The sequence below is a fragment of the Tiliqua scincoides genome, chromosome 1 (genome assembly GCF_035046505.1).
Source record: "Tiliqua scincoides isolate rTilSci1 chromosome 1, rTilSci1.hap2, whole genome shotgun sequence".
Taxonomy (NCBI): domain Eukaryota; kingdom Metazoa; phylum Chordata; class Lepidosauria; order Squamata; family Scincidae; genus Tiliqua; species Tiliqua scincoides.
In genome coordinates this window covers 144,295,785-144,320,675 of record NC_089821.1, presented here as the reverse complement: position 1 = coordinate 144,320,675, position 24,891 = coordinate 144,295,785, and the positions used below count along the sequence as shown (strand labels likewise).

At 42.0% G+C, this 24,891-nt stretch overlaps 1 protein-coding gene across 3 annotated transcripts in view; it reads left to right on the top strand.

Annotated features, from left to right (window-relative positions):
• The window catches only part of MACROD2 (mono-ADP ribosylhydrolase 2), a 1,146,647-nt gene that overhangs the window by 732,533 nt on the left and 389,223 nt on the right, over positions 1 to 24,891 (top strand). For all 3 annotated transcript variants that reach the window (XM_066609514.1, XM_066609523.1, XM_066609505.1), the window contains exon 8: positions 14,776 to 14,849. In XM_066609514.1, the coding sequence (XP_066465611.1) occupies positions 14,776 to 14,849 (74 nt within the window). The remainder of the gene's footprint in view (positions 1 to 14,775; positions 14,850 to 24,891) is intronic.

Genomic DNA, 24,891 nt, shown 5'->3' with positions numbered 1-24,891 from the left:
TTCAAATTCACCTGCCAGCAAAAGTTGTAAAGAGGTGATCTCAGAGAGACCTTTTTTGTTTCCAGATAATGAGGGGACATACTGGTCTCTGAGCACCTGATTAAAAGCACAATGCAGAACAATGTGTGGAAGAGAGTCTACCTCTCTGAGGCCACAATTGCAAAATCGTTCTTCGGGGCATTTCTAAACCTACCAAGTAGGTCATTAGAAGGCAACACTGTTGCATCGGGCTAATGTAAAAGCCCTCCTTTCAAAGGGGCACTCTAAGAAGGACAGGTATTTTGGCTGTAGACCAAAGGTATTGTTAAGATGGAAATTTAGGGGTGAACATTTTTTTTGTGCTGCAGCCAAAATCTCTTGCCTTTCTATGTCTATTAATCTTGTTATCAAGAGCCTGATAGAAGTCTCAAGTGTAGCAGCTCCTTGTAGATTTTCCTCGAGACCCATTTGTCTAATTTTCTTATTAAATAGAGCTAAGCAAGGAGACAACAGCGAGTCAGTCAATAACCCCTTTAACAATGGATTTTGGTCAGCCCTGAAGCACACTTTGGCCTAGTATTTTAAGAAACTGGACCAAGCTAGAAACTCCAGCCTATATTGGCCTGTCTCCAGGCAAAGTGCCGTGAAGGGAACGCAATGCGGTACACCTAAGATCTTGTATAGAAAATTAGAATGTATCTTTTCAATCGAATCATTTAATGCTGGCATCCAAACTGGAATGCCATACAAAATTTGAGGTGTAACTTTGGCATTAAAAGCCTGGAGAGCAGCTGGAATGAATGAATTACCCCAAGAGAAGAAAAAGCGAGTAATAGCCTGAACAGCTAGTTTGGGTGAATTACTGTAAGACGATGGGAAGACCAGAAATGCCGGTAGTGAAACCGGAGACCAAGATACTGAAATTCCTTTACTTGTTGTATTGTTTTACCATTGAAAAGCCAAGACTGTGATTTCCAAGAGTGCCCAAACACCACAATCTTGGACTTTTCATAGTTTAGCTGAAGGGCATTGTTGGTAAAATATTCTATGCAGGCATTAACCAGTCTCCTTAATCCTATTTTAGTTCGAGATATCAGGGCCATGTCATCAGCATACAAAAGGAGAGGGATATCCACTGAACCTAATTTGGGGGAATGCGTATCAAAGTTTGCTAGATAGGGAGCCAGATCATTAATGAAGAGATTGAACAGGGTGGGAGCAAGAACACCCCCTTGCTTGACCCCCTTGTTGATTGGAATTGGGGCCGAGAGTCCGCCCCTTGGAGATAATTTCACTTGGCATGAGGTGTTTAAATATGTAAACTACTTAGGGCGCAATCCTAACCTCTTATGTCAGTGCTTTCCAGCACTGACATAAGGGCAGTGAAGCTCTGAGGTAAGGGAACAAACATTCCCTTACTTTGAGGAGGCCTCTGTGAGTGACACCCAACTGCAGGATGCAGCACAGGACCCATTGGCTGGAAACCACTGACATAAGGATTGGACCCTAAATTAGTTAAAGGACATGGCCCCAAACAGCCAAGGAGATGATTATTTTTTGTTGTCTGAATGTCTGCTGTGATATTACTTTAGAATTCAACAAAGGTTTACTTTGAATAATTTAGAGGTGCCGGCACCGAGTTGAAAAACTAACCTGTTATATCAGCAAACTTGCAATTGACTCTTCAGACTTGTAACATTAGGTACGGGTTTCACTAATACCATTTATAAATGAGAAATGTGGAATGTCATCCTGATTTGGCAGAAAAATCCCATCAATCACTGTAGTGGTGATTGCATATGAGCAGTTTTTCTCACAGACGTTGCCTAAAGAAGCTCTCGGTTCTAGTCTATTGTGTTTTCATGGTGCATGTTCATTAACTTTTAAGAAGAAAATTCACCATTGCAATGTGATTTATCTTGTTTCCCTGTTTTTTGTATGCTTTCTCCCCACCTTCAAACCCCACCCCGTGCTAATGCTTGCTTCCACATAGGCTGTTGGCCTTTTTCAGATTGATATTGTCACGAAGGTGAGGGATATTATTTGGGGAAATAAATATTATTTTAGGTAAAAATGAAGAAGGATGTTTAAATTAAAGAGGATGCTGGGAAAATGGAAATAACGTCACGTACGCTTTGATCATAACATCAGGAAACAGTACCATTTTGACATGACTATGTTACATCCCTGTCTATCTTGTAACAGCTTTATGGTTAGGCAGATTTCTGGTCCCTGTGATGTGTAGTTACTATGGAAGGGTTAAATGCTGAAGTGCAGAAAGGCAGAGCAGAAGTGTGAAATAGCTGAGTCACTCTGGCCTTAGCAAAGGAGAGAGCAACTGAGTGAGAATTACACTCCCAGTTGCATCCAGTTTGGTGAAGAGCCAACTCCATGTGGAATGTGGAGTGAAGGTGATTGGGTGCTGGCCGAGTGGGGTGACATGAGTCAGTGAATTTGGTAAGAACATGATTAGTCCAGAACCTGTGTGGGGTGCAAGAGAGATGGCTATAAAAATCAGGTAGTCTTCACTGAGGTGCACTTTCTGCATCTGGCAAATGCAGCCAAAGGCTCAGCTGCTTTGGACATCAGGTTGGACGGTTTAAAGATCTTGGTAACGTAAGATAGGACCTTAAGTAGAGTAGAGCAGATAGCTTTATTATGTTTCAGCTGTAGTGGTACTTACCGTTTCTCTGGGCTTTCCCCTGTGTGGCTCGTTGCCTTGGAAGAAAGTAGCAATGTTCCTGATGTAATAACTTTCTTCTTCTTAATAAATAAGAGTGTGTGTGCTCACTGGCTGGGTGCAGGAAGAAAACCTGATTGGTTGGAGGAAACACTGGCAGAATTGCCAAGCATTCACAATTGTGAGTGGACATGGGTATCCCCTTGGGGCAAGCGGAACTGGCCGGTATGACTGCCTGCTCCTCAAGCCGGATCCTGTCCAACCTCCATCACAGATGTGAATATAAAAACCAATAACAGAAGTCAGGAGCAAAAACACTTATAAATCAGAACATTGTTTCCACATCATTTAAAGAATGATGACATGTACTTTGTATAATTGTTGGGGGAAAAAATATGATGCTTTCTCTTGAGCAACAACGACTGAGCTGGAAAGTTTTTGCTGCTGAGCACCATGTTTTCTGAAAAGAAAAATGTTTTTTTCTCATAAAAACGAAAACAACTTATTTCTTTAAACAACAGGAGTGTCACTGCCTAATTTAGGTTGGTGTGATGGTTGAGTCTGTTTCTAGAGAAGGTAAATCTGACCACAATGGCACATGCATTAGTTACATCATGGTAGGGTTCCCACAATATGCTCTGTGTGGGGCTGCATTTGAGAGAGTCCAGCTGGTCTAGACAGAATGCTGTTTCCAGACTGTTGACCACAGCCAGTTATGGGGGGGGGGGGATGAATGTCTTATCCAAACAGCTTCACCAGCTTCCAGTTTGTTTCTTTGCATACATATTGTCTTGAACTTGTATGTTGCTGATTACCAGTGATCCTATAATTCTCTATAATCACTACACCAACTTCAGACTGAAAAGCTTCTGAAGAAACATAACTTGACTTGCCAGAGTCATAGAATTTCCACTTAGGACTGTGATAAGTTCCTGTTACAGGACAGTCCAAGCTTCTTCTTGCCATGCATCCCAACACCATTCATATTTATTTCAAGAAGTGCTTGGAGAGGTACGGGTAAGATTGGTATGTTTCTTTAGAGAATTAGGTAACCATACCCAGGAGCTGCTGCACATCTTTTTTCGGGCTGATGTTATGACATCAGATGAATAACGTCTAGTGTTCTCTGGTCAGGTTTCACCCCTCTGTGAAGATCATATAATCCAGGAATGTCAGTTCATTCATTCGCATGCATTTTTCTTCATTTGATTTCAAATTTGTAGCTGCTGTCGTTGCTTTTAAGACTTTCCAAAGCTGATCATGTTCAGCTTTGGTAGAGCCCCAAAGAATGGTATCTTCCATTGAAGTGTCAGCTCCATCAATGTGCTCATATATCATGTGAATGGTTTTGTGGTACACCTGAGATCTGGCTAGGGCTATGCCAAACAGGAACTTCAGAGATCCATATCTCTCATTGGGGTATTAAATGTACAAAGCTTGGAGCTATAACTGCCAAAAGCTGGAGGAGGCACATAATTTACTTGGAAAGAATGGGCATTTGAAAGTTGGGTCATGATTTTCTCCATACTGGGAAGATTGAAGTGCTGCCTCTTGATAGCCTTGTTTAAGGCCTCTGGGGTTTAAACATACTTTTAAGTACCCCCTGGATCTCTCTATACAATGATTGGTATACTCACCCATTCCATGAGTTCCTGAATTTTCTATATGATCTGTAATGCTTCCATCCTTGCCAGTAGCTCTTTATTTGACTTGTCACAAAGTGCAAATGGCACCTTTCTATGAAGGTGGATCCCTGGGTAATTGCTTTATTTATTTGGATGGTCTATTTTCCTGGTAGGCAGCCAAGATCTTCAAATAAATCTTCATGAAATCAGCAGCTCGTATTCCTCATCCCCTTTATCTTCCACAACAAGGTCTCTTGACCAGCTAGCTTCTCACATGCTGCCAAATCCAAAGTTGGAATCCTCTGTTTCTGTACTATAATAAATGTCAGTTCATATTTAGTGTGATGCTAGCAATATGTTGTCCCCTCAGTGCTACATGCACTGTGGAAAATTCAGTTGGTTTTATGCTTGTTGGATGTGATTTTGGCCTAATTTTCAGTGTGTTTTTTTTTCATAATCTTGGTCTGGCAACACATTGGCCTGAGCACCTGTGAACAATTTAAAGGACATCCAGCAGCAAACCCTAGTCCTTCTCATTACTGCTACCTGATTGCACTGTGTCCACATAAAAACTTTTCCTTCTGCATCTACTTCGCTGCTTGCACCCAGGGCTTTGATGCTTGTGATCTCTAATGTGTTGCAAAATGGTTGTGCTTCACACAGTTGTAACAGAGCTTCCCAAATGTGGCACACTTTGGGACCATGCTACATGCCACAGTTCCTGCAGTCTTGCTTCAAGCTTCTGTCACCCTTCCCAGGTGCTTTATGAGATGGCTGCAGTGCTCCCTGGGTTAGCTTCTGCTCTCCATATTCCTGCCTGCTTAGTATATGGACAGCCTCTTCAGATTGCCTCAGTACCTTAGACCCTCAACACTGCTGATGATCTGTGTATCTTATTATATTCCAGGGTGAGATTCTCCTCATGTAACACCTTTTCCATGATGTGTTCTCCCTAGTGCCATAAATAATCCTGACACCAGAGAGTCTGCTAAGATGCCAACACCTACTAGGCTCACCAAACTTCTGTGTGAGCACACTTTGAGGAGAAGCTTGTGGGCTGGGAAGCCAGGAGAGTTAAGGGTGTTGAGGATCTCCACAGGGTAGTGGACAGCATCATCAGTCTGCACCACTGACTCCACAGACCTGCCACTCCATTACTCCATTTCTGCCCCTTCAAGTGTCTTAAGTAGAGTGACATTAATGGTGGCAGCCTTGTCATTCTTGGGGGTCAGAATGGTATGGTCGCACAACCATCCTGGCCAGATGCCGTCACCACATCCTGTGGCAAGGAGTTCCACAGACCAGCCACACGCTGAGTAAAGAAATATTTTCTTTTGTCTGTTCTAACTCTCCCAACACTCAATTTTAGTGGATGTCCCCTGGTTCTGGTGTTATGTGAGAGTGTAAAGAGCATCTCTCTATCCACTCTGTCCATCCCCTGCATAAATTTGTATGTCTCAATCATGTCCTCCCTCAGGCGTCTCTTTTCTAGGCTGAAGAGGCCCAAACGCCATAGCCTTTCCTCATAAGGAAGGTGCCCCAGCCCCGTAATCATCTTAGTCGCTCTCTTTTGCACCTTTTCCATTTCCACTGTCTTTTTTGAGACGCGGCGTCCAGAACTGGACACAATACTCCAGGTGTGGCCTTACCATCGATTTGTACAATGGCATTACAATATTAGCCATTTTGTTCTCAATACCTTTTCTAATGCTTTCTATGCTTTCCCAAGCATAGAATTGGCCTTCTTCACTGCCGCCGCACACTGGGTCAACACTTTCATCGACTCGTCCACCACCACCCCAAGATCTCTCTCCTGCTCTGTCACAGACAGCTCAGAACCCATTAGCCTATATGTGAAGTTTTGATTTTTTGCCCCAGTGTGCATGACTTTACACTTACTGACACTGAAGTGCATCTGCCATTTTGCTGCCCATTCTGCCAGCCTGGAGAGATCCTTCTGGAACTCCTCACAGTCATTTCTGGTCTTCACCACTCAGAAAAGTTTGGTGTTGTCTGCAAACTTAGCCACCTCACTGCTCACATCAATTAACTCATGAAACTCATGAAACTCACATCAATTAAGAAGTTGATATAAAGCTTTGTTGTCAAACTGATATAGCTTCTTTACAGATTCTGGAAACTATCCCACTAGCCCTCTTGTTGAATTCTGCCTCCCCCTGTCGTATACTTCATCACACTCCCAGGGTTTTGGGGTGCTCAGAGTTGTTGGTTCTGAACCCTAGAGCCCTCAAAGATCCCTGTTCGGTAGTACTGCCACCACCCTGTAAGAGCCAGTGTCTCAGTCCAGGGATATTGAGACCCTCTAGGCTTAACTATATCCCTTGTAGGCACTGAGCACTTTCTTTACTTAAAGTCTCAGTCCTCAAGTTACTAGTCCACAATTAGGATTTTTGGTAGCTTGCTGAACGGCTAGGCAGGATTCTGAACCTTTGTCCCCAACAGGCAATGAACCAACATGGTAAAAGGATTTTTACTTTATTAAGTACATAGGGTTACTAAAAGTTACAAAAGGCAGCAAATGCTAGAGGCATAAAAACTTCTAGGAAACGTATCAGCATAAAATAATAAAGCTAACTGACTATCTCTATGATTTCCTAACTCTCACCTGGGTCAGCTTCTTTTGTAGATCCTCAGCCCCAGTTACCTATGGGCCACATGGTCCTGGCGGGGCAGGATGTGCACCCACCACCTATCTCACCCAGAGACAAAGACCAAAGACGAAGACAAAGACACCCCTTTGGGCTTTGTTCTTATACTTCTCATGCCAAGAGGATGGTGTGACTCTCTACTCATTTCAAACTGCCCAATCAGAACTCTTGGGGACAGAATCTTCTCGAAGTGGGGCTGGATGCTAGTCCTCCTAGTTCTCCCCCTCCCCAGTGGAGACTCATGGCGCCTCTCTGTCTGCTAAGGTGCTACACCATCACCTTCCATGGAGTTGTAAATTCCTTTCAGCTAGGATTCAAGCCACTTCTATGTTACTGGGTTACTTTGGTTCAGGCTTTGCAATGCTACTAGGCCTGAACTGCACATATTCATGACACCCCCCCACTCCCAAATTTCCAGGGATCCTCTGCAAACTCCTATGCTCCATATTCCCTATAAGGATTTGTCTCTAAGTTACAATTGCTACAGTGGGCAAGCCATAACATTTTAGTTAACAGTTGTAACAATGTTAAATTGCTTTAGATGACATGATGTGTGTCACTGGGCATTTGTGGTAACAAGCAGTGTGGCTGTGAGAGTTAAATGAAGTGTGATTGCGCCAGTGGGCCCTTACTGTTTTTCACTTTCACTCCACTAATTCATTGTATAGAACTTTCTTGTGTAGGTGGGGCAATAAATCAATACCAAGAAAAGTGGTGAAGCAAGTGGCTAGATTTGGAATCTTTTCTTCTTATTATTTAACAAAAATACTTCTTAAGGGGAAAAAACCCAAACACCTTTACTTCTAGTAATACTGACGTTTCAGTTGCAGTAAGATATGTCTCTGAATTATAGTTAGCTTGGTACTTTCATAATAATTTTTGTGCTATATGTCATGCACAGATCTTTTTACCAATCTTATGTTTACAAGTGCCTACACTGAATCCTGACTAAAGTGACACCTGTCTGAATGCTTGTGACTTTTTTCTGTACATTTTTCTGAAGGATATGTTACTGTGATCAAAGCAGAGCACTCATGGCTAGGGATGCACAGCTGCTTCCCCCTGTGATGTGTATTCTGAATGCATCGTCTGCCTTGCCAGTAATGCGAAGGTTCAGAAGAGATTTATGATCAGTGTTGGAACAACTCTACTTTCAACTGAACTTGGAAAATAAGACTATTTTCCACATCAGATGCTATTATTGATTTGAACATTCCCAAAATGATCATGTCCTTTGATGATGGTATGGAGGACATTATTAGCAATATTGGAAGTCTGAAATAGCTTTTGCCCTTTTTAAAATGTTACATTTCTGCATATCACATTAGAACAGAGAGTTACGAAAAGGCTATTTTTACAAATTGCAAAATGAATTCATTTTAAAATATTCCTATCTTTTTTTGTTAACTTGGTTTAAAAATGTGATGGGTGGGGGAAGGAAAGGATCATGGGATTCTGGAACCGAACCAAAACTTATTATCATTCTTAATCCCACTAAGAAAAGTGCCAGTTTAGTTTACATTTCTGATTAGCTGGGACTTGGCAGAATGGTTGCTGAGGTGTATTCACTCATATTTTATGAATTACTCTGAAAACAAACATGGTGAAGAGCATTAGAACATGTAAATAATTGTACTGAGGTCAGAGAAATGTACTTGGAAGTTGTAAGGGAGCCTGAAGTAAAACAAGAGTGATACAGCAGATGGATTATGTTAGCAAACACCAATCCATACCTGTTTACTATTGTGGATAGGCTTTCAGGCAACACTAGATTTCACAGTTAAAGTGCCTAAGAACTGCCATTCTTCCATTGTGCAGTCATTAAAATGCATTGGAGTGAATCTCTTTCCTGGCATTTTTCCCATTTAATCTTCTACGCTTGCAGAAAGAGCCTGTTTCCATTTTCTTGAAGTGCATCATGTGAAATGTGAACCATACAGCGTCTGAATATTTGTTAATGGCTTTTTGGGTGGGTGTATTAACCAACGATAAAATAAGCAAGATTTTTTAAAAATTTCTTACACCTAGCAATGCAGCAAAGTGTTGGAAGGGGGGGCAGGGTGAGTGACAATGTTTAGCTTTCCCCTACCACCTAAAAACAAAAGCTATAGTAAATTTTCTTCCTCCTTAGCTGTTGGGGACCGGACAAAACCATAGTATCCATTTTCCACAGACTGTGCTTTCAAATTAGGCATGTAATACCTTTTAAGAGTAGATTAGATACTGCCCTGCTAAATTCTTAGAACATAATATACCTGAATTACATAATCAGACATTCAGGGTGTCTGATTTTGGAAAATAATACTGCAGATGTACCATAGTTGCAATAACTGAAGGAAAAAGGCTTTAGCCCTGTGCAGGCATTCATATCACTGTGCAAATGAATATGTGGAGGGAAGATGAATATAATGCTTGCTGGACGCATCCCCATTCTTCATGTATTTAATTGATTGCAGAGAAACCTATGCTAGACCAGTAGTCTTGATTTTTGCAGGGTAGAGATAGTTCAAAAAGAGCCTAGATGTGAAAGTGTCTGTGGGTTGAATCCTATCCAATTAAATGTAGCCATGCCCACAGGTCATGTGCTGCATCTGCGGTGGGGCAGTCATGGAGGGCCTCCTCAAGTTAAGGGAATGTTTGTTCTTTTTCTTTGGGGCTGAATTGTGACTGCGTTGGTGTTGGAAAGTTGGACAGAATTGGGTCCTGTGTATAGTGTCCTGTGCAAAACAGCATCTTGGATGAATGGATTTGCAGGATCAGCAGGTGCAAATCTGCCTGGATGCAGTAATGAAGAACTGGAGGCATACAAATTGAGATTGATAAGGGCCACAATATCATTAATCATTAATTAATTATGAGAGAGAGAGAGAGAGAGAGAGCGAGAGCGCCTCCAGTGAGTGCTAAACCCTTTTTGGCATGTGTGGAACAGTGTCTGAGATAATACACTCTATACTTGGCACTTTTTAGCACTGGGTTCCACTATTCAAACATAATTTATCTTTAACTTGCTTTTTAAAAGTATGCAAATAATGAAAAATCTGATTTTTACTATTTCATACATAGATCTTTGGCAGTTAGTCATTTTGTTAAGTAGCTCACGTATATCCATTGGTTGTCTACCTTTGCCCTAGAGGCTGCTGTCTGATTTATGAATGCCAGGGATGGGGCTATAATGGTAATTGGGCAGCAGTACTCCCCCCACCACAGTAGTAGCTTGGCTAACTTTTGATGCACACAGCCTAATCTGCCCTGTCAGTTTCGGTAACCACCAAAATTTGGGTCATTATCTATTGGTGGGTCCTGGACTTATAGAACTAGGAGATTAGAGAAAAGCAGCAGGCACAGCATTTTAAAACAGGCACCTTGCTTTTCTCCATGTGACCCTTTTATTGACTCTGTGAGAATGGTCTGTATGAACTGGGTTTTAACTGGCTGCAGGCCACAATGGCTAGAGTTATTTCCACAACTTTAGCATGTGACTGTAGGAAAGGAGTGCCGGTCAGCTGCATACAGTCCAGTTTATAAGACTATTTTTCACACAGTACCTTTCCAGGGAAGGAATCAAATGGAGGAAAGATTGAGCAGAAATTTTCATCATTTTCGGCAGATGCAAAACGCCATTCTGGACATGGGGAATTGGTGCTGTTATATCTACTGTGTGCCTTGGGCCTAGAAGCATTGATGGCAGTGTTGTCATGAGAACTGCTTTCATCACTTTTATTTATTGCTTTGGGTGAACAGAGCCTCATTAAGTTGTACAGCCAGATTCCTAAAAGCAGATATGTGGATGTGTAAATCATCTCTTTTTTTTTGTTAACGTCAGACCTGTCAACTGGCTCTCTTTAAGCTGTTGTGTTGTTTGCCTGTTGTGGCCAGCTCCTGCTCCCCTGGCTTTTTGCGCCCTCATCCTTTTCAGTATTCTGAAGGAACCCTCACTGCAGCAACACAGGGCCTCTGTCACTCTTATTACCTTTACCTGTTTTATCTTTTGTGAAATTGAGCCTTTAGCCAGAATTGTCTGAGCGGCTTCTCCAGCAATTGGTTACCTGTGAGACTCCTCAAGCTCATTTCACTCAAGTAATTTGATTCCCATGTGCTTATGAAGATTGCTTTTCTGCCAAAGGCCACAGTGAAAAGGAACAGGCCAGTACTGCTCTAAGTGACAACACAGCTTGGATAAACACAAAACAATGAAAGTGGCTGAAAACTTTGTATTGTGCTTTGCCTGACTTTGAAGGTAACTGAAAACAGAAGTTTGTGACATACAAAGGAAGAGGAAGGAGTGAGGGCATGAGGAAAGCAGGCTCATTCAGCTGAACCAGGAATGAATGATGGGCTTCTATGGAAGTTGTGTTCATTTCCTAATAAGGAAAAAATTCAACAAATGGGGTCCATCTGCTTAATTTTTAATTCATTATAAACAAATAAACAAAGCATTTAGCTTTTAGTTACTTCATTTTCATAAATCTTATTTGTTTTTGTTTTCAATTAATTTCTGTGAATGACCTGGCTGTTTTTGAAAGGCTACATGTGGGGAAACATCTGGTAGGTGGCAATAAAAAGCAATCCACCCCCTCGTGCCCCATTTTCTTGAATCACTGCTTCCCTTTTGCCCTCCCTGGGCTATTTCCCTGCATACAGCATTTTGAAAGCAAATGGAACTCCCATTGAAAACAATAGGGAATGAAAATGAATGGGAGTTATGAAATCCAATGAGAAGGTAATTAATGTGTGATGAGATGAATTACATTATAATGAATGAAGAACAAAATGAGTGAGATGCTTGATAGCTAAAGGAATGGAGAAGACGCAAAACAATTTTTTCTTGTGTGCCTCTAACCTTTGTTTCCAAAGTGTTTCAATATTTGTTTTTATTCAAGTAGCTTGAATAGTAACATAGGCTAAGAAACCAGATTCTTTTTTTTCCCCTGTTGAGAAGTATGTGGCATGGAATTTTTTGTAGCTATGTTCGTAAATAGCTTCCAGTTTTGTAAATACTGTATTCTCTCTCTCTCTCTTTCTCTCTCTCTCTCTCTGTAACACAGAAAGAGTATATAATCAGAACTTCTGGCAAGGGTCCAGTTACAGGGGGGTAAATATTAACACGTTAAAGGTGAATCATTCTTACCAGAAAGAAAATAGTTCTTTTGAAAATAGGCTATGCATAAACAGACTATTTAGGCACTGTTGGTATTATAATTTATCAGCATACAGACATAAAAGATGAAAGCAAAGGAACAACATACAGCAGGGGCCTTTACGGAAGGGGCTATGATATTAATTGAAATTTATCTTGTTTATGAATGGAGGTATAAATTGGAAGTACAGTTCATTTAAAAATATTTTCTTTGGATACGGCAGTGCAATTTCAATTTTAAACAATTGACTGTGTGTGTGGGGGGGGGGGGGAGAAATTGATCAATCAATCCTTTCACCATACCTGTCACCTTGTGAAAATCAAGAAGAGGGAAATATACACTTGTTCACCTGGCCTTGAATTCTCCAGTCCTTGTTTTCTGAAACAATTGATGATAAAGCTACGGGTAGATTTGTTTGAATCTGCAGTCATTTAGATAGTGTTTCCAAGTAGCACCTAAAGAAACTCATGTCAAGGTGCTTCGTACTGCCATGCTTTGCTTTCATGTTTGCCAAGCCTGAACAGTAGATTTAAGAATTATCTCCTCGAAGCTATGCTTTTTCAAGTTTGATGGTTGTCTGAGGAGCTCATTAAGGGGCTAATTAGGCAGAAACTTCCATAAATTTGAGCTGTGTGCATGCTAGACCTTTGGTCTGAGCTGTCTAGCAACTCTAGTTCATTAAAACATCCTAAAGTGTGGAGGCCTTTGCAAATTTTTCAGAGCAGAGTTGAGGTGTTCTCCAAAGTTTTTTGCTTTAGCTCCAGATAAGTTTGCTAATAAAATTATTTGAGAAACTTAAAAAATAGAAAAGAAAGTCCAGCATTCACATTTTGAGGCAGGATCAAAAATAAAAACTTAAAAATAATGCCAGTCATTAGAGGGTGGAATTACGGGTGTAGGTTTGTTTGCAGATTGAGAATTGCTAGGTTGTGAAACATGTTCATTGCTTAGTCAGAAACCATTAGGAATAAGCGTTTTCTTAGATAACACTGTTTTCTTAGATAACATTTTCCTTGTGTCTTAGCTGCTTTAGATTCACTAGAAGCAAGATGGAAACAAAATAAAATATTTTAGCAATAACTCATTTTGAACAAATTAATTAGAAAAGATATATACGTACAAATCCTTTTCAGATGAATGGGAATTGTTTTTGTGGAACTTTTCAGTCTGAAAATATCTCTAATCATAGAGGTTGTGTACAAAGTAATATATTGTCTTATAGGGCAATCTGTGTCAGAGCATGTCACAAAATGGCAGTGTGCATAATAATTTGCATGTTTGGTTATTTCTACAAACACAAAACTCAGTGGTACGCTCTGCTTAGTATTTCACCCTTGCTTCAAAAGAAGGCCGAGGTGGAATTGAATCTGCGTTTCCAGGAGCTGGGAAAGACACAAGAAAAAAAAATTAAACCATTGAGGCTGGATGGGGATGGGCAAAAGGTTCAGGAAAGATCACTGTTTGCATTACTGGTACAGTAGTCTTGTGCCCGCCCTGCTACAGAGACTGAAAAGCACTGCTACAGAACAGCTGCTATGCCTGTTAGACATTTTAAGCATTTGCGTGATGAATTTTATATGTTGTATATTGCATATTGCTCTCCACAGATTTCATAATCCTTACCATGGTCAGTTCCTACCTCAACAAGACTTCTCTTTATTCTTTACCCCTCTGTTTTTCCATTCCATGCTTTGCTGGTCCCAAGGTTCTTTTCCTTTCGCCTTGAAGAGAAACGTTTAATTTACCAGCTGTCATCTTAACAAAGACAGAACTAACAATTATGACGTCTCCCATGATTTATGCTATGCAACAGCACTACCAGGTCACATTTTGCATACTATGAGGGGTCGTTTAATACGTTAAAAAATGCATTTTATTTATCTTTCTGACAGCTGTGTGAGGAGACTTAAATCCAAGGAGCCCCAGGAGGCATGTCAAGATGGGAAATCAGGGATAAGATCCTAATCTTTTCTTAAACCTAAAACTGGTGTTGCTGAAATCCACCTCGAGCTGCCCCTGCCTGCCCCGATCCCCCCAAATTGCCCTTGAAAGCTCCCCACTGCCACTGTACCTGTTCCTACGTGGCATCTAGGATCTGCTAGCAGGTGTACAGAGCCTCCAGTCATTGCACCAGCAGCTCCAAAGTGCACAACAGGATTTATGGTAGTGAATCACAAGATCATAAGAACAGCCCCACTGGATCAGGCCATAGGCCCATCTAGTCCAGCTTCCTGTATCTCACAGCGGCCCACCAAATGCCCCAGGAGCACACCAGATAACAAGAAACCTCATCCTGGTGCCCTCCCTTGCATTGGCATTCTGACATAGCCCATTTCTAAAATCAGGAGGTTGCGCATACACATCATGGCTTGTACCCCGTAATGGATTTTTCCTCCAGAAACTTGTCCAATCCCCTTTTAAAGGCGCCCAGGCCAGATGCCGTCACCACATCCTGTGGCAAGGAGTTCATTTCTGTAGGCTCTGCATAGGTTTGAGCTGCCCATGATGTTTTTTTCTGGAACTGGGAAATGCTCTAATTCTAATACTTTATGTTGTATTATTTTTTTTCCCAGTTAAGCATATTTTAATTTATGCATCAGAGCGTATCTCATCATACTAAGGTTTAAAGATACTTAAATGCGTACAGGCACAAAAATATTTCCTCTTTTTCTTTCTCTGCTTAGGGTTTCCAAACGAACCAGCTGCAGGCATTGCACTTACCACAATCAAGGAATGGTTAAGCAAGAATTATCATGAGGTATGGCTATAGTGTAAAGTTCAAAATCTTAATATTGATGTTTATATATTTTGAAAACTAGGAGAAAGAACTGATTTCTGACATGATGAGGTAGTAGAAACACACCCTGACATTGCTGGAATATTTGTGATATAGCCAGATTATTGATCATCCACATGCAATTAATTGTCCACATATTGAAACTGTTTCTTGCAATATTAAAGGTTTGTGGCGTCCTCCAAGTTCCCCCCCCCCTCACAATTGCTGATTTGTCATATATGTAAAATACTATGTGAGAGTCGGTTCTGAATTTCCACTGTATGTATGTTCAGCTGTGACTGAGGCATGGAAGAGGTAGACCAAATTCTCTGAATTCATATCTCCACACACTGGTGTTTATGTGGGTGATGTGTGTGGAAGATCAAGTGTAATGATAAATTATGAAAGATAGTAACATTCTATATTTCTAGATCAGCTATGTTTGTAAGCATTTGCATATACCACAGTGGTCTGCTGACCCAGACCAAGATGTTGTGGAACAATCTCAACTAATAATGTCAACTAAAAAAATCCTATCACATAAGTATAAATAGACTATACTTATATAGGCCTCACAAATGTTTTGGTCTGTCCTTAATATTAGGCAGGGGTGTCAGCATTCCATCCATGTATTTTGTATTGTGTTGGGCTATATTGTTGTATTGGGCATCCCCACAAGGGAAAGGCAGGATACTGATTCAGTGAAGAAATATTATCTACTGCAGCATCTCAACAATTGTAACTTTCACTCTTTACTCTTGTCTTTGGGAGAAAAAGAAGCTAAATTCTTGCAACATACTCTTGTATATCCTTACAGGTATCCTTTTGGGTCTTCTTTTGTCTTCCTTTCTAAATCAGTATTGACAAGATGTGTTTTGTTGAACTGGGGAAAATAATGTAAAGAAGAAAAATGAGAGTGTAAGGGAAACAATCATTGCGACAAATATAAGAGAGCCGGTAAATTCTTTTTGGCATTGAAATTATTTAGTGTACTTAATTGCACATGTCTGAACAGTCATTGCACAGCACAGTTTAAGAGTATACTGGTTTGCATCAATCGTTACATTTTTGTATGCAAGGCTTGGCAGGGATATCATTGCATAGATATATCTGCTTATTGGGTTTGTTCCAAATGTGTGCATCTATACGTGGAAGGGCTCATGGAAGGGTTGTTTTACATCTCTAACATCAAACTGAATTCTTCTGCATGAGCAAGACCAGTAGTATAAGTGACTGCACAGAACCTATCTCAGTTAGCATTTAGTATATCTTGTGCAAGTGTAAGTGGAACATCACATGTGGTAGCTATCTTTCTGCTCATGGTTTTTGGAGCCAATCCTTTGTCATTCATTGTGGGATAATGAAAGCAATAAGACAAAGTTTTTAAAAACAGGTACTGAGATTCTTCAAACGAAACTTAGGAAGAGAAACACCACTTCTTTTGCATAGCTAAAAGCAATTCACTAGGTCTACCCCAAATGGAAGCAGTGACCAAGTTGCTTCTTTAGGTCCCCAAGTGACTCTTCTCAAGTATTGTTTTCAAGCACTTCCTTGCTTTTTAAAGAAAGACGTAAGATTCTAATACTAAACACCAGTGTTGGGGACTCAAGTCAGTGACTCAAACTCGAGTCACAAAAATGTGTGGTTTTGGGTGACTTGTGAGTCATGTGCATGGAAGACTCTGAAAAAGACTCAGGGCCGTCCTGACTTGGCACTCATCCCCATGCATGCTGACTGAGTCTGCCTGTGTCTGGGAGTGCTTGCTTACTGTTTGCATGGCATGGAAAACCTTGTGCAGCCAGCATCCTGAGAAGCTCCAGCCGGGAGTCAGGGAAGGGTTAATGAATTGGGGGGAGGGGAGAGGTGGGTGTGAGGTCTTTTTTCCATATCTGATAGGAAGGAAGAACCAATGATCATTGAACAAACTATGGACATTCTGATACTTTCATTGGTTGAGGGAGAGCAGGAGGCACAGCCCTTGCCTTACAATTGGCTGCAGAAGCCCAGGGAGGCAGGAGAAAACTCTTTTGCCTGATTCTGATATGAAGGAAGGAACAGATGATTATTGAGAAAGGATCAGAGTTCTAATATTTTCATTGACTGAGAGAGGGCAGGAGACAGAGCCCAAAGGGATTCTTGCCTTATGATTGACTGCAGAAGCCCAGGAAGGCAGAAGACAACTCATTCTGCTTTCCAACCTCGTGGCTTCTTGGCTCTATTGTTATGTGGGGGAGCAAGCCTCATTGAATAACTGACTGAAGTGGGACTACTTCTGAGTAGAGCTGCAAGGATCAGGTTGTCCTGGTAAACCTTGCAGCTGCTGCTCGTGACCCTCCTCCCTCTTGCCACTTGTGTCCCTGTTCTCTCGCTGTCCCTTCCACCCTGTTTACAGATGGGCAAGGACATCAGGGGAGTGAGTAAAGAGAACTCCAATACATACACACACACACACACACTCCAGCAGAAACCCCGTTTTTTCCATGGTGGACTTTCTTAAAGGAGGGGCAACTCAATTCAAGTCCATTAGAGTCACTAAAGGGTGACTTGGAGACTTGGAAAGTGCCCCCGTTATGACTCTTTTCGAGTCGAGCCATGGGGGACGGTGACTCAGCTCAAGTCAAGTCACACTGTATTTTCCCATCACTGATAAACATTTGGGAAAGTATGATTGGAAGTATGATTTATTGAAATCATCATTGAAATTTAAATTCATATTCAGGTCCCTGTATGTAGGATTTAATACTGGACAGTTAATACAAATGTGCAGGACCTTTGCAACGTTGTTACAAAGCATCTCATATTGTGACAGAGCATAATAAAAGTTACTAGATGCTACCAGCACAGTGTGGTGGGTATGACTCATGCAGGCAGTTGACTGTTGCAGCATTGCACATCAAAACCTAGCCATACCTGTTTCAAAGGAATGCCCTGGAGGAAGTAATTACTTGTATTTAGTTGTTGCTTATGAATTGCTCTGGTCTTGAAATGTGGTCCTTACTGAAACTAATTTCTGGCCATGTTTTATACTGAAGTCTGCTGACTTGCAGCTAGAGAGTAAATCGAGTTTGGAAGTTAGTAAATGACATTATATTGTGAGCATAGACATTCTCTGCATCACGAGAATGGCAGTAGTCAGCAGTCCTGGGTTAATTCACTGCAGCCTCCTAGGTTATCTTTTTAGTAAACTACATTTTCACATTTTACAAAGTACTCTGAAGGTTTAATGGAATCCTTCAGATCGCAGAATAGAATTGGGTCCCATCCTGCAGGAAATTATCTTCTAGGAATTGATTTAAGGAAAGCATATTAAGCCCCTCAGTGAATAGAGTGGTGTTTTTGGTGCTAATTTGACAAGGTCAGAGATAGTGCCCCTTGTTATAATACTGTATTATAAAGGAACTGCAGCAGTTCTTGCTCTTGGTTGCCAGAGTCTCTTCTTTCTTGGTAGAGACTTTAGGCATTCATTGTGCTTAAAGTTTTTTATTGGTTGCACTTGAAAGTTACGTTTTGTGAAGAAAAAAAACCATCCCAATGCACAGCCAACAGCATGATCTCAACAGTGATGACAAAAGTCTTAACTAAATTAGCAGATCTAACTAAAAACATGGCTTTGCCCCACCTCCTTTTCTCCTTGCAGGAAGTGTTGCAACTCATATTGTGCAAGTGAGATCTCACAAGTGAGACTTTACTTGGTTCACCATTGGCATGTGAAAGAGCCATGGATGAAGGCAAATGTGTCATGACTTGTCAGACTCTCTTTCTTGGTTGGTGATATTATTATGCTGCTTTTAGTTTCTGAGCTACTGTTTCTGTTTACTTCTACTTTAGCACCAAATGTGTTCTTGGAACTGTATAGAACATTGAACTGGCATAGTCCAGCCCAGAGGGCTTACATATCAAGTTGTTTCCCTCTCATTGTTCTTTGGTGGCAGAACAAATTAGTCATGACAAACCAGCATGCAGAAGAGAGCATCTTCTCTATGAGGGAGACTTCAAATCAGTTTGCCCACAGAGCAGATGGGCAAGAATATGTTTTTTTGTTTTTGTTTTTTTAATGAGAAAGATGTTTTGGATGTTTTTAAACTGTTCTTCCTGGTATAAAGTATTGTGTTGATAAAGTTCATCCACATTTGGGGAAAAAAATGTTATGCATCAAAATCAAATGACTGCATACGCAGAACAATGAAATGTTTAATCTCTGAGGCTGATGATAAATGTAGGCAAAATGAATCCTTTTGGTCCACTCCAATAGTGGCAGAGCCCATTGTATTAGTACCACATGACAGTGATTTGGAGCAAAAGCCCCATTGCTAATCCAAACTGTTCAAGCATGGAGGATGCTGTCACATTCATTACTAAGAAGATTGTCTGGTCTATGGTGAATTATTTATGAATATTTTATGTAGAATTCAAAGCAGAAGAGAGCCATTTTAAAACTGGACATGTATTCTGGTCAAACTTCTAGACCATTCTTACTCTTTACAGGTACTGGCACTGTAAACACCAAATTAAACATCACTCATGGAAATGAGATTACTTTCCCTGTAATGTATTTTTCTTCTTAACATTTATGTTTGGCCTCAAGTTCTGCTCACCAGCCAATCTTGAGCAAGTCTTGATCAGACATTGCGTTTGGGAAATCTGTTTTATTCACAACAATTCTCACCCTTCCCTGGACTAACCTGGGAGGCTCCCTCTGCCCCAAGTCGTTCTTGTGGGGGAGGAGGGACCAAGACTGCTCTTCTGGGTTGGGCAGTTGCATCTCAGCTACCCTATCTTGTGCAGCTAAGAGTTCCTTCTGACTGCCGGTGGGCAGAACTAGAGGCCAATCTGAAGAGAAGACAGCATCTACTCCAAGGTTATAGAGACAAGACCCTTCTTGCCACCAGACAGGTTTCTGGTGACCATCCTTCATTTTTTGCTTCATTGCTAGTTGCTAATTGACAAATCTGAGAAGGAATTTTGCTCTTAATTGGCTCAAAGTAGAGCGTAGTTTATTGTCCACCTCATAGCAGAAGTGTTTTTGTCTTGCAAGTGTATATAGTTTATCATGTTGTCTGCTTTATATTTGCCTTACTGCAGTTGGACATATCTTTTTGACACAACTGACTTGTCTGTGTAATTTTTTTTTTTTTGCTGGTGGACTGGTGTAGTTGTCAGGCAGTAGCATCTATAGGGTTTGTGTCACCTGGTGCGAGAGGCCAGCACATCACCCCATGATGGACCACCTCCCGTGTAGTGGGTGGGGGATGTGGTGATGCACCATTCCTCCAACCCTGCTGGTCTTTTGGCTATAACTTTTGATAGAATAGAGGTTATTTCAACTCGGCTTCTTTAATTGCATACTGCATTAAATCGCACATCAAATGATATATAACATTATTCAAAAATTTTGGCCAGTAGTGATGTCACCCCCCTGTGTGCATCACCTGTTGTGAACTGCACCCCCTGCACCCGCTAGCAATGCCACTAATGTTAGAATTATGGAAAAGGGCCAATGGGTGTAGCCCACACACCCCTCTTTAGTGTGGTGGCTTCCTTAAGGGATCAAGTGTAGAGGCAGAGATCAGACCATCTAACAGTGTAGGAGTCCTCTAGCCCCATCTCAGAGTGTGTAACCAGCCTGTATATTTTTGTACATTTATTGCGGATATTATGGCTTAAGGCATAACTCCCCAATCTTCATCGTCCTGCAACACCTCTGCATGCTGCAAATGAAGCACATGGCTCTCAGAAGTAATAGGTGATGACATCATCACCAATCATTTCCAGGTTCAGAGATCGCAGAGCATGCTATAAAGGCCAGTAAGAAGCTCAGAGTGGGTCGTAAAGCTTTTCCCATCATGCGAAAACCACACATAGGAGCTCGGCCAACCAAGCTGAGTCCCGCACAGTCTCCCTACTGGGCTGGCTGGGAAGACCTTTGCAATGCCCCAAGGCATCGCAACACACAGTTTGGAACCACTGGCTTAAAGGATACATGCCTTTGGTTGAAATAGGACTTGAAATTTAGTTCATGTTTCATCTATAAATATAGGACCTTGTCTTCTTCATTGCCGCTATCTCTTATTTTAGCAAACTTCATTAAACACTCTCAAGGTAAACATTTTAGCTCAACTGTTTAGAAAGCCTGAGAGATGAATGAGTTGCTTTGCCAGTCATAAGCCTTTGGTTGGGCTGTTTGTCTGTATAATTAGCAATGAACCTTTGAACATGATCTTATTTTGAAGGCTTATGTAGATCCTTCATAATGGCACTGGTGTCAATAAAATTTTAGTTTTATATTTTAGTCATTTTTGCATGCGAGAATCATTAATTAGCAGTACTATATTTCCTTTTAAAACAACGTTCTCTTGGGTAGCTTAAAAATTACTGCTTTCTATTTCTATATTCTAATTAAGGCTGTAATCACAGGCTGCTGATTGAAATTAAAATCAGCCATCATCCTACTGTCACCTAGCTTAAGTCAATAATGGAGGAAAGGTGCTTTTCAAGTTTACACAAAAATAAAATGATTCACTCACATTATGTCACTCTGCTCAGGCTGGCTTCAAAGGGAGTTCATGTTCTCCCCAAAGGCTAAAACTAATTACCACCCCACCAGACAAATCACATTCGCAAATGATCAGGAAGCCATCAAGGGAATGGTATTTCCTAATAAGAACTTCAGACTGAGCCTACCTTTCCTCATTAATTGAAGGAAGCCTTTTCCTGCTTCTTTAATTGTAATATACTTATTAAAAGAAGAAAGGATAGAAAAGACTCTCTCCAGAGAACGTGGAGGTATGTTCATTGGTTCATGTGAGTTAGGACTCAGTGGGTGGCTGGATACCTGTATCAACACTAAAGGAATGCAGGGGCCAAAATGCATTCGGACTCCTGTCTTCCACTCCGTCCCCAGCTATTCCTGAGTTCTGAGGACAGTGCTCACAGCACCGGGATACCCTCCCCATGTCAGTGGTGAGGATCCTGTCTCTTTGACAGTGGATGTAGCGCTCAGTGGCCTCAAAGAAAAATATGAGGCTAAAAATTTGATGACCCCTGAATTCCCTCCAGTCCACCCCAAATTTTTCCACACCCTGATCCTAGGAAATTTTCTGCTATGAGCAGATGCTGACACCGTTTTATGCAGTGGCAGGAGGATGGCTGGAAAGCAGCAGGTCCAGCTCTGCACAAATACAGTACTTGAGCAGTAAGTGCTGTGCTAAGCAGTTTTTGGTGCAACAGTTCATGTTATTCCAGCTTTTTTTAACCCTCCGCTAGCCTGGAAATTCTGGTGACCTAACACCTTGTTGACTTGGCCCCTTAACTGTGACATGCGTCCTTGTTTTGTGTACGTTGTTCCTTGAACCTAAATACTTTTCTTTTGGAGTTATCCCTGCTGCTTGGAAAAAGGTGTATGTGTCCAGGATCACAGTTCTGAAATGACATGTATCATGCTGCATTTAGATGATGGGCTTCAGCCTGTGTCCACAACTGTAAGGCAATTGTAAGCCAAAATATCTTACTAGGGATATTAAACTATCTTTTGCAACTTTGTTCAGTAGCAGTACTTGCTGTGATGCTATCCCATGGTGGCTCCCCAGTGGCTTGTAAAGATAACGAGTAAGCAAGTCAATATGTCTTTGTAAAGCTTTGTGTACAATTAATGTATTATTGTAAAGAATGACCTAATTTGCCATAATTGCTAATTAGTGCCACTAAAGCAAAGCTCTTCACCATATGGGTTCTTGGATGTTAACATTCATAATCTAAAACTGACATCTTCTGTGTTATGTTTTTATTTTGCATGATTGAGTAGGGAACTGTTGCTTGAACCTCAAGAACAATGAAGCATCTACCTGAAAACAGGGTTTTCAGACAGATGCTTAATCCACAGTAATTAAACTGTTGCGTTTGCTTTCATAATATTGGATCCATGGAATCAGGGGTAGAATTCTGCTTGCAGAACAGGCTTTCCTACTGTTGCTCCCTGAAAACCTGCTCCTGAGTATCAGCAGACCCTACAAAATACTATGGGGTGTGTGTGTTCAGAATGGCTACAGCGGGGGGGTGGGGGTGGGATTCAGCAGAAATTGGAGGAGTACCTTACCTGAGCAGCAGCACCTTTATGTGCACACAAGGCATCCAACTCGTAGTGCCAGTGGCCTTATAGCCATGCATTTTAAAATATTTTAAAGCTCTGAGCAATTCTTTAGGTCAGGTTGTCCTACAGTTTGCCCTAGGCTGACAGCATTTTGCAGTGGGACATTTCTCCCAGCGTTTCTGTATCTGACAATTCAATCCTGTTGCAGAATGGTTGCTGACGGAGCACACATGGCAGCCATTTTGGGAGTGCTGCCATGAGAGACGGCAGTACTCCCAGTTCACCAACAATATTTCCTCTGCAAAACAATCTTGACATCCTTAAGGAAAGCGATTTAACTCAAATCTAAAACATTTGTAATTCCATTGTGTGATATCCTTGTGGTGTTAGCAGGGCTAAATATGATCAGAGTTCCATCCTGGACTTCAGTTCCAATATGTAAGAAGTGAGCTATTAATAATAGATTCCTTCTGGTAAAGGACAATGCCTCTCAAACTCCCTGGTCAGTAGTTACTGAAATCATTCCGATCTTATTCTTCAAGGATGTACTGGTATACTGTCACTCATGGGGACTCATTGTACCTACAACTATGTTTGTGGGCGCAATCCTAACTTGGTCTTGGGCTGGCTCAAGTCCCTTGGGCTGGCCTGGGAGGGTTGCAAATGTGCCGTAAGGCATGTTTGCTCCTCCTTACGAGGAAGCTGCGTTGGCGCCTCCAGATGCGCCGACGCACGGAGGCTGAATCCAGCCTCCGTGGCAGATTCCCCGCAGAGTCTTGCATCGGCCTGGCTGGGCTGACACAAGAGTAAAAGGTAGGCTTGGGGGAGGTGAGGAGGAGGAGGGAGACGGGCGTTCTTGGGCGGGGGAGGACGAGCAGCGGGCGGCCCCGGTGCAGACGGGCAGGGAGCCAGAGGCAGGGCTGTTATGTTGGATCCCAACCCCCATTCCCAAGGAGAACAGAGCAACTTCAAGCCGCTTCAGTCTCCTCAGACTTGTGCCATTTCCAGAGGTGGCGCAAGTCCAAAGAGACCCATTGGGGCCAGCAGTCCTTACCCAGGGGTAATGGGAAAAGTTTCCCCTTGACTCTGGCTAAGCTGCTTCTGGCCACAGTGCTGTGCTGGACACAGCACAAGCCTCTTAGCTGCCTGTTCCAGTGCAAGATAGGATTGCACTCTCAGGGTGCAATCCTGAAGCACCCTTGGGCAAGTCCCTTGCCCAAGACAGTCGCAAACGTGCCGTCAGCCTCTGCGCTGACGGAGGGACTGAATCTTGCATGGGTGGATGGTCCCGGTGGGTGGGGAGGGCAGGCAGTGGGTAGTCCTGGGGTTGGATGGGCGGGCGGGCAGGGAATGGGAGGTGTGCCTTAGACCCGGCAGTTATGCCAGATTCCAACCCCATTCGCCAAGCAGCACAGAGCGGCTTCAAGCCTCTCCACTCTCCTCTGACTTGCGCCACCTCAGGAGGTGGCGCAAGTCCGAGGAGACCGATATGGGCTGCCGTAGTTTACCAGGAAGTAAGGGGAAGTGTTTCCCTTACTTTCGGCTGAGCCACTGTGGTGCCCTCTCTGAAGCTGGATACAGTGCAAACCTCCTGGCTTGCCTGTTCCAGCGCAAGATAGGATTGTGCCCTCAGTTACTTTCATAGAACAGAATAACCACCTTTAGTATTCAGTATCAGCAGAGACACTGAAATATTGAATCCCAGAATCTGACAGAAGATGGTCTCTGCCCCTGTATGCTATGTGTCCCATATCAAGAAATAGTTGGAACTTTTTTTTCTGTTTGGATCAACAGACAGACTGGGTAACACTTCTAGACAATGTCACAGTGGCCTTCTCTCATTGCTGAGGGTGAAAACAGATGATGAATAACTGCTCTAATATATCTTTTGTATGTATGTAGGCATTTTGTCTATAGCAACCACAAACACTGCTTCTA